The sequence below is a fragment of the Pleuronectes platessa genome, chromosome 18 (assembly GCF_947347685.1).
Source record: "Pleuronectes platessa chromosome 18, fPlePla1.1, whole genome shotgun sequence".
In the NCBI taxonomy this organism is placed as follows: domain Eukaryota; kingdom Metazoa; phylum Chordata; class Actinopteri; order Pleuronectiformes; family Pleuronectidae; genus Pleuronectes; species Pleuronectes platessa.
The window spans coordinates 22,773,806-22,788,805 of NC_070643.1; the positions used below are offsets into that span (position 1 = coordinate 22,773,806).

General features: G+C 49.2%; 2 protein-coding genes across 2 annotated transcripts in view; both read right to left on the minus strand.

The window, feature by feature from the left end:
- Positions 1–123: 123 nt before the first annotated feature.
- On the minus strand, positions 124–10,407 carry ints3 (integrator complex subunit 3). Its single transcript, XM_053447136.1, has 29 exons — positions 10,284–10,407; positions 9,541–9,624; positions 9,381–9,464; positions 9,189–9,302; positions 8,823–8,907; positions 8,681–8,747; positions 8,381–8,522; positions 8,107–8,236; positions 7,751–7,848; positions 7,454–7,645; positions 7,286–7,373; positions 6,948–7,027; positions 6,555–6,646; positions 6,371–6,477; positions 6,187–6,306; positions 5,403–5,532; positions 5,158–5,212; positions 4,694–4,797; positions 4,417–4,581; positions 4,152–4,305; positions 3,009–3,077; positions 2,489–2,564; positions 2,298–2,411; positions 2,099–2,147; positions 1,839–2,006; positions 1,433–1,533; positions 1,277–1,349; positions 1,041–1,191; positions 124–675 (listed from the first exon to the last, which is right to left on the minus strand). Exons 1-29 carry the CDS (start codon positions 10,365–10,367, stop codon positions 598–600), a joined length of 3,054 nt encoding a protein of 1,017 aa, XP_053303111.1. The 5' UTR covers positions 10,368–10,407; the 3' UTR covers positions 124–597.
- A 1,190-nt stretch (positions 10,408–11,597) lies between these two features.
- Positions 11,598–15,000, minus strand: part of npr1a (natriuretic peptide receptor 1a) — a gene marked incomplete at its 5' end in the record, with an annotated part of 17,790 nt that continues 14,387 nt past the window's right edge. The window contains 9 exons of the mRNA XM_053447237.1: positions 11,598–12,043; positions 12,245–12,343; positions 12,429–12,603; positions 12,790–12,858; positions 12,974–13,097; positions 13,223–13,369; positions 13,720–13,888; positions 14,053–14,208; positions 14,679–14,835. Coding sequence (XP_053303212.1) covers positions 11,901–12,043; positions 12,245–12,343; positions 12,429–12,603; positions 12,790–12,858; positions 12,974–13,097; positions 13,223–13,369; positions 13,720–13,888; positions 14,053–14,208; positions 14,679–14,835 — 1,239 coding nt within the window. The remainder of the gene's footprint in view (positions 12,044–12,244; positions 12,344–12,428; positions 12,604–12,789; positions 12,859–12,973; positions 13,098–13,222; positions 13,370–13,719; positions 13,889–14,052; positions 14,209–14,678; positions 14,836–15,000) is intronic.

Sequence of the window (15,000 nt, forward strand, 5' to 3'; positions counted from 1 at the left end):
TCATGTTCTTAACAGCGCTGGTAAAATGTTGCTGTACTGAGTGACACCCCCCCCCCCCCCCAACACACACACAGAGATGACCACCTGAAACAATCTTCAGTTTTAAATGAATTCCACATCATGTTCAGACGAAGAGCTTTTACTGCAGCGAGACAAACATGGAGGAGCTGCTAAAAACAGCAGGAAGTCAGGATCCTCCACAATAAGAGTTCAAAATTCCCTCCAGAAAAAAGCAGGAGTACCCAAAAACAACCACACTCATCTTCATCATCATCATCATCATGTTCCCTGTATTAAAATCAGTCATTTTGTTCCCAGAGTTCGAGGCTTCCTTTTCCCAGTGCATCATGGGAGTTAAGCCACACAGTGACCTTTGACCAGGTCAGTCCTCGTCTCTGTGGAAAGAGCATCGGTCTCATCATGTGAAAATCAGTTCACCACATGGGATTTAAAGTCTGCAGCGTCTCCGAGTCCCGCCCCTTCCACGGGCGTCAGTGCATGTCATCAGGAAGGGGGGGCGGGGCTTCTTCCAGTGGTCAGAGCGTCTGGTTGGCTGGCTGTCTCCGTGGCAGCTGGCATGTGATTGGTCAGAGTCCATCAGTCACTGTCAGAGCCGACGGCTGACGAGCCTTTCCTCTTCCTCTTTGGAGCTTTGGGCTTCGAGTCTTCCTCCTCCTGCAACACAACGACCAAACTAACGTTAGGAACATTCAGATCAAACATGCTCATCTGCAAGTTGAGGATTTAATTATTGTTATGACTATAAAATGATTTCATGCTCTTGTCCAATCGTTGCAGCTCCTTTTTTCAGCCTGTGTCTCAAACACTGGGTTTTAGCTCCTGTCTGTCAGCTCCCCTCTGCTCTGATTGGTCAGCTGGTCCACTCTGTGATTGGTCAACAGCTTCCAGTCTGTGCACGACGTGTCGGCCTCTCTTGCTTTGATAGGGGGCGTGTCGGACCAGCAGCTAGCATGTTTCTCTACAGTGGAGGATTGTGACCGGACGGCTGGTATCGATCCTGTGACGTGGGCGGTACGTACCGAGGCGCTGCTGGAGGCGCTCTCCTCCTCAGTGGGCGGAGCTGCTCCTTTCCTGGAGCGCGGCGAGGAGGCCGGAGCTTTACGACGAGACTTCGGAGGCTTCGACTGAGAGTCCTCGTACTCCTCCGCCAGAGCGAACAGGTCGCTGAACCTGCAGCAACAGGAAGTGAGGTACGTTATGATGTCATCAGCACGTGTGTGTGTGTGTGATACTGTTTGTTACTACGTGTGTGTACCTCATTTTGTGTGCTTCGTCACAGCTGGCCTGGACGTGCTGCAGAGCCTGGAGGATGGGAGTCTGAGTGAAGACTGACAGAGACACACATGGATCAGTTATCAGTGATCAACAGATCCAGGATCAGTTCTGAGTGATGAGGGGAGAGTGGACTCACAGTTGTTCTTGTTGTTGCTCAGACTCAGTCTCAGGTTGTCCATGTGCTCCAGGATCTGTTCCAGAGTCAGCTGAGCCAGTTTACTGCTGGAACTACGGAGACTGACACACACAGACACACACAGACACATGTTACTACACACGTGTCCCTGCGTGGACAACATGACCCACCACTGCCATTAACTACTGAAATCAGCCAATCAGACAGCGGCTCTTACACGGCTGGGACCAGCAGGACCGAACCACAACGCACAGATCTGAGCTCTGTCCTCAAATACTCTCCCTGTTTACAGGCAACATACACGTGTCTTTTTCACAACACAAATATCTCAGGATGAAGAAGAGGAGTCTGAGCCGGAGAATCTCCTGCATCAAAGTCCAGGGCTCCCGTGTGAGTCTGTCCTCACCTCTGTCTCTTGCGGGGCTGGTTGTTGTTCTTGATCAGCTGGGCCTTGATGTGTTCTCCCAGCGTGTCGTCGTATTTGGACGCCCAGTGTCTCAGAATGCTGGTGGTGAACTGGTCCTCGGGATGACAGGGACGACTCAGGACCATCTTCACCATCTCCTCACTGGGTCTGACACACACAGACACACACCCACACATCAACAGGGACAACCACAGCTGTAATGTAAAGAAGGAATCATAGTTTTCGTGTGATTTTCATACTTTTCCCTGCGAAGCTGCAGCAGCAGACACGATAAAGCCTCTGGATGCTCTGCAAACACAAACACAAAGAATCACACGGGCTTATCACATCAGTAAGAAAAGCTTCACACAGATTCATGAAGTTTATTTCTCTCTAATAATCTTTGTCCTCTCGTGTTAGTCATTGAAATCCAGAACCAGTGGTGGTGCCAGCGGTCACCTTTGTACTTGACGTGTTGCAGGATGGGGATGATGGTTTCCAGAGGGATGCTGTGAGCCAGAAACAGCTGCCAGGTGCTGTACTGTTCAAACGTCTCCCAGTCCAGAGACTGAACTGTTCAGAGGAAGAAAACACACAATCAGTTGCAGCTCAACACAAACACAATGAGCTGTTGTGCGACGGTTTCTCACTGAGAATGTTGAGCACAGAGTCTTTCCTGAACATCACCAGGTTTCCCATCATCACATGACACATCAGCTCCTGTAACTACACACACACACACACACACACACAAACACAAACACAAACGTTATGTTAGGAATGTGAGTCCAGACTTGACATTAGAGTCAGAAGTTCTTCAGATGAGGTTTTTCACTAATGGATCTTGATGCTGTACGTCTTTTAAACTCTGATCCGATCATTGTCACATATTTTAAAACATGTTCTTTACTCTTTGGGGCTTGAACACTTCTCACCGAAGCACGTTGAGCCTCATTTGTTCTTATTGGGACGTTAATTATGCAAATTTGCTATAATCGCACAAGCTGGATAAATCCTACGTTAAAAGAATACAAACATGTTCTTGAAGGAGGAACATTGTGAATATGAAGATTTCAAATTGAGTTTAAACAACTAGTATCAGCACCTTGTGTTTGTTGTATGTTTCCAACAGAGAAGGTTCAGATCACGTTAGTAACACGTGTCAGTTACCTGCGTGGAGTCGATGACGGCCACGATCATGTTGAGCAGCTCGCCGCTTCTCAACGTCTCATCTGGAAACTGAACACACACAAGACAAGTGAGTGAGTGTGTGTGTGTAACTCAGAGTATATGAAGTGAGTGAGTGAGTGTGTGTAGCTCAGAGTATATTGAGTGAGTGAGTGTGTGTGTGTGTGTGTGTAGCTCAGAGTATATGGAGGGAGGGAGTGAGTGTGCGTGTGTGTGTAGCTCAGAGTATATGAAGTGAGTGTGTGTGTACCTCAGAGTATATGGAGGGAGTGAGTGTGTGTGTGTGTGTAGCTCAGAGTATATGGAGGGAGGGAGTGAGTGTGCGTGTGTGTGTAGCTCAGAGTATATGAAGCGAGTGAGTGAGTGTGTGTGTGTGTAGCTCAGAGTATATGGAGGGAGGGAGTGAGGGTGTGTGAGTGTGTACCTCAGAGTATATGGAGGGAGTGTGTGTGTGTACCTCAGAGTATATGAAGTGAGTGAGTGAGTGTGTGTGTGTGTAGCTCAGAGTATATGGAGGGAGGGAGTGAGGGTGTGTGAGTGTGTACCTCAGAGTATATGGAGGGAGTGTGAGTGTGTACCTCAGAGTATATGGAGGGAGTGAGTGAGGGTGTGTGTTTGTACCTCAGAGTATATGGAGGGAGTGAGTGTGTGTACCTCAGAGTATATGGAGGGAGTGTGTGTGTACCTCAGAGTATATGGAGGGAGTGTGTGTGTGTGTGTACCTCAGAGTATATGGAGGGAGTGAGTGAGGGTGTGTATGTACCTCAGAGTATATGGAGGGAGTGTGTGTGTGTGTGTGTGTACCTCAGAGTATATGAAGTGAGTGTGAGTGTGTGTGTGTGTGTACCTCAGAGTATATGGAGTGTGTGTACCTCAGAGTATATGAAGTGAGTGTGAGTGTGTGTACCTCAGAGTATATGGAGGGAGTGAGTGTGTGTGTGTGTACCTCAGAGTATATGGAGTGTGTGTACCTCAGAGTATATGAAGTGAGTGTGAGTGTGTGTACCTCAGAGTATATGGAGGGAGTGTGTGTGTGTGTGTGTACCTCAGAGTATATGGAGGGAGTGTGTGTGTGTACCTCAGAGTATATGGAGGGAGTGAGGGTGTGTGTGTGTGTGTGTGTACCTCAGAGTATATGGAGGGAGTGAGGTAGCAGAGCAGTCGGATGTCGTCCTCCTGACACGCCTTCATGTCCATCATCAGACATGTGTGCAGGTCCCCGAGAGCCGTCGCCTGAGCGAACGACTCGTACAACATCATCTTCCCATTCGCCGCTTTACTGAGAACACAAACACACAAACACACACACAGGAGGTTTAGTTGTGCTGCTGAGAGCAGGACAGACCACTGACCATCAGTGACATCATCAGTGCAGCCGGGGGCTCCTCACCTGGCCTTCAGGTAGTAGAGCAGGTGGTATCCGATCTTAGGTTGTTTCTGGTAAAGTTCAGCCAACATGTCGAGCAGAACCGAGAAGCCACTGTTGTCTTCCTGCATCGTGACCAGGTTCCTGAAGATCAGACAGACGGGTTTACACACCGACTCCTCCAGGGACCTGAGAGGTGAACATCAGAGAGAGAGAGACAGGTGAGCAGAGAGAGAAACTCTGATCGTGTGACCAACAGGGGGCAGCACAGTAACACAGTAAAAGACAGTAAGAGTCTTACTCCTCAGTGATCTCCTCTGGAAGAACATCTCCTCTGAAATGATCTTTAAACAGTTCTGCCAGACAAGAGGCCAGAGCCGACATCTGTTCTGTGTCAAAGTCCTCCTGGAACATCAGAGAACATCAGAGAACATCAGAGAACATCAGAGAACATCAGAGAACAAAGTACACAAGATATTTTGGCTTCCTTTTTTCTACAACAGGAAGAAGGGGAGACCCTCCCTATCCGGTGTGAATGAGCTGTAAACAACAACAGTGATCTTTCCACAGCAGAATGTATGTACAACCTGCTGCTTCACAGGACAAACACTAACTCCAACACAACACTAACTACACAACATGTCAGGACAACATTTTACGGAGTTCCTGTGGGAGAACAGCTGAGGTGAAACAGTCCTGTTCCTCTGGTGTTGGTTTCTGATTGAATCTAAATAACAGTCAGATGATTGAACAAAGAGAACTCACCTCCAGGATCAGGTCCACGATTTCCTGCATCACTTCACACTGAGTCTCTGTGTCACTGAGGACAGAGTCAGTTTGATTATTAATGTAATGACCAGGAGAAAACATTATCATCATATCACAGTAATATTAACTGATTAATTATTCATAAATCCACAGCGACCTCAGATGTGACCTCTTCTTCTCAGATTCTCATCTGATGCCCACAGGTCGAGCTGAGGACCTGAAGGAGGACTGTGGCCTCTCACCTGGATTTCTGTAGCTGCAGCACTTTCTCCTTCATGGTGTCATCTAATTGGTCCAGCCAGGGTGTGATGTCAGCAGGCTCCTCCATCACGGCCTCTTTGATTGGATGGAACCTGAACTCCCGTTTCTTTCCTGCACAGTGATTGGGCGACAGGCAGGGTTATGAATGAGCAGGTCTCTGAGCTGTTCAACTGGGGCAGGTAAACCAGTCAACCAGAGTCTTTAAACTGGTTAACACTCGTCCTCACTGGGCAACACTCGTCCTCACTGGGCAACACTCGTCCTCACTGGGCAACACTCGTCCTCACTGGGCAACACTCGTCCTCACTGGGCAACACTCGTCCTCACTGGGCAACACTCGTCCTCACTGGAAACACTCGTCCTCACTGGGCAACACTCGTCCTCACTGGGCAACACTCGTCCTCACTGGGCAACACTCGTCCTCACTGGGCAACACTCGTCCTCACTGGGCAACACTCGTCCTCACTGGGAAACACTCGTCCTCACTGGGAAACACTCGTCCTCACTGGGAAACACTCGTCCTCACTCGGAAACACTCGTCCTCACTGGGAAACACTCGTCCTCACTGGGAAACACTCGTCCTCACTGGGCAACACTCGTCCTCACTGGGCAACACTCGTCCTCACTGGGAAACACTCGTCCTCACTGGGAAACACTCGTCCTCACTGGGAAACACTCGTCCTCACTGGCTCCGATGTAAACATGTTCTCCTTACATTATGAATATATAATAAGTCCTCATTCTGGTTCATCTTCATCTCGTCACCTTTGTTGTTGACTTCCTCCTCATCGTCACTGAAGGCCGCCTCAGTGTTGTCATAGCAACCCTCTTCCTTGTCCAACACGTGGTTTTCCATCTCTAAGGAAACAGCTTCTTCCATTTTCACTGCAGGACACAAAAGTTGTGTTAGTACTGCGACACTGTGTGTGTGTCTGTGTGTGTCTGTTACCTTCAGTTGGGGGGGAGGGCGAGCTGCAGAACTCAGGGAATCTCTCTCTTAGCATCGATCGAAGTTCTCGGTCCAGTTTTGGATTATCAAACAGTGGAGCGAGGTGACTGAGAGACAAGAGATCAATATCAATAATCATACAATCTGCACCATCAAGAGTGAAACACAGTTCTCTGATTCTTACGCCAGCACTCTCTTCTCCATGATGAAGGTGAGCGAGCTGCAGACCCCCTGACGGACCTGAGACTCCAGCGGAGGGAAGAAGTGAGGGATGATCTGAGGAAGGACACAGGGAGAGAAGAAAGGATAGAGGGAAGGTTGTCACGAGTTAGAAACCTCATCGCTCTCTGGGAAGCTTCCACACATTGTCCTGCTGGTTCCTCACATGGACTCATGAGGACATGTTACACACATTTTACCAGGAGGCTGCAGGAGAAGATCCAGAACATGTCCAGAGTCACTGACTCACACATTTGTTCTCACAGAGAACCTGCAGAACATGTGAGGAACATGACAGAAGTTCATGTCTGAAAACAGCAGGTGTGTGTCAGTGTGTGTCTGTGTGCGTGTGTGTTACCCTGCACATGAAGTCCAGCAGTGTGGCGGTGATGGCAGGATGAGGCTTCATGGAGTGATGCATCACCAGGATGGCTGGTTCTGACCCAGAGCAACACAACAACAACATCAACACAACAGTCTGCATGGATCAAACATTTAGATTTATAATTTTATTTAATCCAATCCATTTTATTCAGCCTCTTATAATAATAATACTTGTATAACACTTATAACTACAGAGTACTTCACAAATCAAAGCAATCAGATGAAACACAAAGATAAAAGACAATAAACTGCAACTCGACCAATAACTTTTCTTTTCATTGATGTGTGTGTGTGTGTGTGTGTGTGTGTCACCTATGTTCATGATGCTGTCTTTCTCTGGATTGAAGAAGAGCCAATCATAGAAGAGCGCCAGCTTGGCGTTGGAGGCAGCTACATTTGACTGGAGACAAAAACTATTTTTAATCAACGCTTATTTATTGATAACCTTCAGATGGACAGTCGGAGGCCCCGCCCCCTTACCGTGCAGGTGGTTAGCAGCCAGCCAATGATAGCCCAGCGAGGTAAGATGTCAGAGCTCAGCACCTCATTGGACGGATGGACCACTCCACAGATGTAGCGAATCAGATCGCAGCGCAGCGATTGGCTCTCGGCTGTGGACAGGTACTGTCTCTGGAACCAGTCCTGATACCGCTTCTGCTGCCCGAACCGCACCTGGACACACAGGGAAGACATCCAGCGTCCAATCAAACAGCTCGTCACGTGACTCACCCTGCTGCGTGGTCATGTGTGAAAGATAAACTCTGTGTGTGTCTTTACCCTGGAGGTCATGAACAGCAGCTTGGTCTCCATGTCCGGTGTGAGTCGACACGCCAGAAACTTTCTAGAGGTCCGAGCGGTCAGCAGCTGGAGGACTCCTGCACACACACACACACACACACACACACACACACACACACACACACACACACACACACACACACACACACACACACACACACACACACACACACACACACACACACACACACACACACACACACACACACACACACACACACACACACACACACACACACACACACACACACACACTTTATATCAGCAGCTCCAGGATCTGAGGTTTGTGAAAGCTCGTTATCTGAGGCCGTAGGATTGTGGGTAGTGTAGTTTACCAGTGAACTGAGAACTGAGGACTTGTGGGTTGTGCAGCAGGTCTCTCCAGATCAGATCTATCTCTGGGATCCGAGCAACGTTCTGCAGCAGACGAACCAGATCTCGGCCCATGATCAGACACTCCATGAACTACAACACAGACAGGGTGTCAGGGAAACCTTACTTCCTTACTTTCATCCCACCTTCTTCACATCTTCTTTCCTTCGTTACTTCCATCCCTACAGTACTTCTTTTCTTTTGCCTGACTCACGTTTGACCTCGGTGCTTCCTTACCTTCTCCCTCAGCATGCTGATGCAGTAGTCCACCTCCTTCTGGCGGAGTATCAGCAGGTTGGGGGCCCCATGGTCGACGATCAGGCGGAGGTAGGTGTAGACGGACATGGCGATCAGCATCCCACTCTTCAGGACCCACTCCCTGCACAGAGACAACACATTCAGCTGCTTCACTGTAAAAGTCCCCCAGTGACTTCAAGAGGAACAATTCCTCCAGTCGCGTCACAGCGGTTTGTTCATTTAATAAATCAGAGTTGATCGTTGCTGCTGGTCTGAGGTCTGATGAACAGTGAAACTTACTTCTGCTCCAGCAGGATCTCCAGGACGTTCTCGGCCAACCACAGGTTCTTAGTGGAGATATCTCCACCTGAAAATCAAACAAGAAAGACTCAGCTGAGGTTTCAGGTCAGAGGAGTGAACCGTGTGACTGACGGCTACTGACCTGCGATCTGTTTCAGCAGCGTCATGACGACCCCGTCGGCTCCAATCACGCTGCTCTTCACCAGCTCCCGGACCAGCCACACCAGCTGCACACACAACTTCATCAGTCCTCCGTTCACAGACCAGTCACTGAGGTCAGAGGTCACAGAGGTCACATCCACACCAATATATTATCTTTAAAAAAATAAAATAACCTTCTTCCACACAAGCGGTTTTATCTGCGTCACCGTTAAAGACTCAGTTTCTGTTCAGACTGAATCACAAGCCCCGAGTTTTAAAAACTAAAACTCCACCAGTTTAAACCAGTTTAAACCAGTTCAGAGGCTGGAAACTCCACCAGGCGTCACCACAGCAGCAGCTCGTTCACCTGAGTTCTCGGGACGTCCTGCAGTTTGAGGAACTTCTCCATCAGGATCTGGTTGATCTTCACCAGGATCACGTTCATCCCGTCTCTGTTGACCAGCGTCAGGTCTCTGTAACACTGGCCACACCCACACAGCCATGTCAGAATGATGTCATGGTGATGTCACACATTAATAATGATGCGCTGGCGTCTCACCCTCTGAGCCTGGGTGGGTTCCGTGAGGAGCAGAGTGAACAGACCCAGACACACCTCCTCGTGCTGCTGCTGACCTTTACACACCTGAGGAGCACACAGGACGTTCAGGCACTGGGAGGCTGCTGGTTGCACTGGGGATTGTACAGTTGGTTTTTCTTACATTAGCAGTGAGCGCGTCGTTAGCTTCTCTCTCTGACAGCCCATTGGTCAACGCCTGGACGATCCCAACACACCGCTCCGATTTCTGTGCACACACACACACACACACACACACACACACACACACAGACAAGAACACAAACACACACACACCGACAGACACACACACACAAACAAAGACACACAGCGCGGACACACACCCAAAAATAGACACACATACAGCGAGAGACACACCGACAGACACACACAATAACACAAAGACACACAAACACAGAGTTTAGTAGCTGATCTACTCTGACAGTCCAAGCCACATGAACACGTCACTCAGGTGTGTGTGTATGTGTGTGTGTGTGTGTATCTCAGTCCTTTGACAGAAACCAAACAGTCCCATGGCGCATGCGCACCTGTCACTTTCTATCCATATGTTTACGTAGGGTTAGCATGCTATGCTAACAATCGGTAAGGTGTGCCGTTAAACCGCGTCCCCCGGGGCTCGCTCCCACCGGAACCCGCTCAGCGGTCTCACACCGCGGGTTCACTCCGGCTACAGCGTGTTAACACATGTCCCTGGGCGGCTGTGCCATGCTAGCGCTAGTAGCCCCCTGCTAGCCGTGCTAACTAGCCTAGCCTGGGTGATCCAGTGGTTCCACGTCTTTGTTTTAAACTAAACTCAAACTGCTCGTGTCCACCGGAGTTATCCCGGGTTATAGCTGCTCTAGGAGCCGTTGGCCCGGGTTAGCCTACCTCTTCCAGCTCATCTTTGGTGTCCAGCAGGGTGGACACCAGTAGTCGGCCCTGCGGCTTCGTCTTCGCCGGTGCAGGCTCCATCTGCTCCCGCCGCGCCTCGCCGGGCCCCGCGGAGCTGAGAGGGCTGAGTCCCGGGGGAGCGGGCTGTGTGCGTGTCGGTGAACCGGGGAGCGAGCGGCGGTGGTCAGGGCGTCCCGCTCGGCTCAGTGACCGTGTCTTGTAAACTTGTGTCGGGGCAGCGGTGACTCTCAGTCCCGCTCTGAGGCTCCGACCACCACAGACACATAACGGACATCCGCACCGGGACTACGCGCCCTCCGCCAATCACGTCGCCACAAGCTCTGACTGATGGGATAGTGGACCAATCACAGGATAGGAAATCTGGAGCCAATCCCAGGGCTCTGTGCCTTTATCAGTAACACGTAAACATCAATAACACAGAATAATCAGCAAAATAAACACACAAAAATTACATGTGATTATGATTTAAATAAACTTTATTGATCATCTGCAGCTTAAAATACTACAACATTAAAATCAAAGACAACCAGTGAAGAAGGCTGTCGTGACTTTAAGGTTAAAACATGTTGACGATTCACTGAAGTTCAGTGATTTGAAGTGAGAGCAGAAAACAAGCTGCTTAAATCAAAGAGGCTCTGATGATTGGATCTCTGAAGATTCACATGAACCACTTCAATGTAAATTATTACTTTCTATATCCTCCATGTTTTCTGGAAAAACTATTCATCTGTAGTAATTTTATGGAAAACATACATTTGTATTTTAGCAATAATCAGCAGAACATAAAAAATAGCTGATTCTGAACTTTTATCCTGGAGTTAATAGTTACACAAACATATTATAACAGTTTATTTTTTTATTTACACAATATTTCATTTATTAAGACGGAACATTCTTATGTCAGAGGTAACTGTCCAATCGGAGAGGAGGAGGGAGGGGCCAACACCAGCTAGTTGTTTCTATCCACATTTCCTCAGTCTGTCAGTTGTCGTCCTCTGTCGGTTGTCGTCCTCTGTCGGTTGTCGTCCTCTGTCGGTTGTCGTCCTCTGTCGGTTGTCGTCCTCTGCCGGTTGCGGTCCTCTGTCGGTTGTCTTCCTCCGTCAGTTGTCGTCCTCCGTCGGTTGTCGTCCTCTGTCGGTTGTCGTCCTCTGCCGGTTGCGGTCCTCTGTCAGTTGTATTCCTCCGTCAGTTGTCGTCCTCTGTCAGTTGTCGTCCTCTTTCAGTTGTCGTCCTCTGTCAGTTGTCGTCCTCTGTCGGTTGTCGTCCTCTTTCGGTTGTCGTCCTCTGTCGGTTGTCTTCCTCTGTCGGTTGTCTTCCTCTGTCAGTTGTCGTCCTCTGTCGGTTGTCGTCCTCTGTCGGTTGTCTTCCTCTGTCGGTTGTCTTCCTCTGTCGGTTGTCTTCCTCTGTCGGTTGTCTTCCTCTGTCGGTTGTCGTCATCTGTCGGTTGTCGTCCTCTGTCGGTTGTCTTCCTCTGTCGGTTGTCGTCCTCTGTCGGTTGTCTTCCTCTGTAAGTTGTCGTCCTCTGCCGGTTGCGGTCCTCTGTCGGTTGTCTTCCTCTGTCAGTTGTCTTCCTCTGTCAGTTGTCTTCCTCTGTCAGTTGTCTTCCTCTCCCAGCAGCCAGTACGTCCTCATTGGACCTTTGCCCTTCACCTGGATTTCTCCTCTGAGCTCTAATGTGAAGCAGCTGAATTCCAGCAGAACCTGACGAGTGGCTTCTGACACGTGGATCTTCAAAGCTGTGGACAACAGACATCGTGTCAGTGAGCCTGGTCCTACTGTGCATGTGTCTTTGTGAGAAACATTCTAAGCCTACAATCGACTGTTTGAGGGTTAACACTTAGAATTAAGATTAGGTATTTAGTTTGGATGGCTAGGGTTGTGTGTGTGTGTGTGTGTGTGTGTGTGTGTGTGTGTGTGTGTGTGTGTGTGTGTGTTACCCTCTCCGTTGGACTCCATGCGTGACGTTGTGTTGACCGTGTCTCCAAACAGACAGTACCTGGGCATCTTCAGCCCGACCACACCGGCACAAACTGGACCTGAACACACACAACAACAAAAATCATGTAGTGTATTTAATAAATCACATGACACACACTCACTCGCACACACACAAACACACACCGCTGTGTATTCCGATGCGGAGCAGCAGCTGCTGATTGGCTCGGTGTCGGGTCCTGAAGCTCTTCACAGCCTCCAGAAGGGCGAGAGACATCCGGGCCACCTCCCGGGCGTGGAAGTTACCGTTCCTCACCGGCAGCCCAGACACCACCATGTAGGCATCACCAATAGTCTCCACCTGGGGGCAGTGTTCACAAATGGTTTGGATTTGCTTCTCTCTCAGATTTGAATGTCCCATCGAACCCCAGCAGCCAACACGTAGCTCTTTAATCAGGAAGAACCTGAGAGCGGAGGTTCCTTAAGGGACACAGGCTAACATGCTAACATAGCTTAGCACAGAATAGAGCACAGGAAGTGGTTCTACCTTGTAAACATCGAAGTTATCGATGATGGCGTCAAAGCAGGTGTAGAGGTCGTTCAGAAAAGTGACCACCTGCAGGTAGAGAACCACATTTAAACCTCCTGCTGCAGGTTCCTGGATGGAGGGTTCTGAGTTCTGCTGAGATCTGCTGAGTTCTGCTGAGTTCTGCTGAGCTGGTTCCACTGACCTGCAGCGGCGTGCTCTCAGCCGACAGCGCGGTGAAGCCCACGATGTCACTGAAGTAGATGGTGACGGAGTCGAAAGCTTCAGCCTGAACCGTCTCCCCTCGCTTCAGCTGCTCAGCCACTGAACTGTCAGACACACACAAACCATGTTCTGATACTGTAGTGTACTTATTGTCGTGGTATCTGATGCAGCATTACTGCAGTATATGTACTGTATAGTATTTGATGCAGTATTACTGCAGTATAGTTACTGTGGTAGTATCTGGTAGAGCAGTGCTTCAGCCTTGCGTTTCTCCTCGTGGTACGCCTGCGTCCTCTCCTCCACCAGCTCCTCCAGGTTGTTGGCGTACTGCTCCATCCGAGACAGAAGGTTGTCCAGGATGTTTGAACCATAACCTCTACAGACCAGACATGTGTGTGAATATACAACACACACAGACACACACACACAGACACACACACACACACACACTAACTGCTCCTGTCTTGATCTAGCTGAGGCCATAGTACTCAGACTAATTACCTGTGTGTCACTTTATTAGGGACACCTGAGGGAGAGGGGAGGGATTTTAATTTTCCTTTCTAAAGAGGAGATTTTATGTGTTTCATCTCTTAGCTGAATGTTTGATGAGAGCAGGGATGATGTCTAAAACTCGTCCTCACGTATCTAACACACACACACTCACACACACACACACACACACACACACTCACACTCACACACACACACACACACACACACACACACCTGTGTTGTTTCCCCAGCAGGATCTTGATGGAGCTGAAGTCCGGCCTCTCACTCGGCTCTTCGCTCCAGCAGCGCTGCATCAGGACTCCGAGCTCCTCGCTGTGACTGTGGAAGCAGAGGGAGGGACGCAGGGGGGGGGCACCACCCCGAATCACCGCCTGGATGATCTCTGGGGGGGGGGGGGGGGGGGGATACAGTATTTAGTAAGTAGTAGAAGTCGGAGCTGCTGCCGATCTGTAATAAACATAGTGTCCACTGGGGGGGGGCTGTCTATCCATCTGTATTCATCTATCTATTAGTTAGAGTTGGACTTGTCTCCTGACGACCTCTGACCTTTAGGATTGAGGGTTTGAGTGTCGAGGTGGAAAACTCCTCTCAGCAGAGCCACTTCCTGCAGGATGACCCCGAAGCTGTAGACGTCTCCCTTCTGAGTTCCCCCGGGGGGGGGGCAGTCGGACCTCAGCAGTTCTGGAGCCGTCCACAGTTTCCCTGCAGGGGGCATCAGTGTCACATGAGGTTTACAGGACGGATCACATGCTATAAACATCTCATCGTTTCCACTGACTTATCGGTTCTGATCAAACTGAGACTAGAGAAGATTACTTAACTAAACGTCTCTGACTTGTTTTATAAAACTAAAACTATCAAATAAAAACAGGCGTAAAATGTGTTGAATTAATTTTTCCTCATTTATTACTTTTGTCACCTCGACCGATGTGAATGTACAGATCGGAAAAGATGATAAATATAGATAGTGTGCTCTTATTTTGAAAGGTGATCATTAACACGCTGATACCTGCAGTACAAATCACCTCCTGTTTTAAAATATTAAACCACACCCACAGTGATGATGTCACACAGGCAGAGGTGACTGCTGTGTGTGTGTGTGTGTGTGTGTGTGTGTGTGTGTGTGTGTGTGTGTGTGTGTGTGTGTGTGTGTGTGTGTGTGTGTATCATACGTGCGTAGTAGGCGTGTGTGTCCTCGGGGCAGCCCCCCCGGAGGCTCTGCAGACCGTAGTCCGTGATCTTCAGGACGAAGCGACTGTCGACCACACAGTTAGACGACTTCAGGTTCCCGTGGGAGAGGATCACACTGTTGTGGAGGAAGCTCATCCCCTTCACACAACGACAATCACAAACACAACTTGACTTCCCCTTCACACAACGACAATCACAAACACAACTTGACTTCCCCTTCACACAACGACAATCACAAACACAACTTGACTTCCCCTTCACACAACAACAATCACAAACACAACTTGACTTCACAGCTGAGTT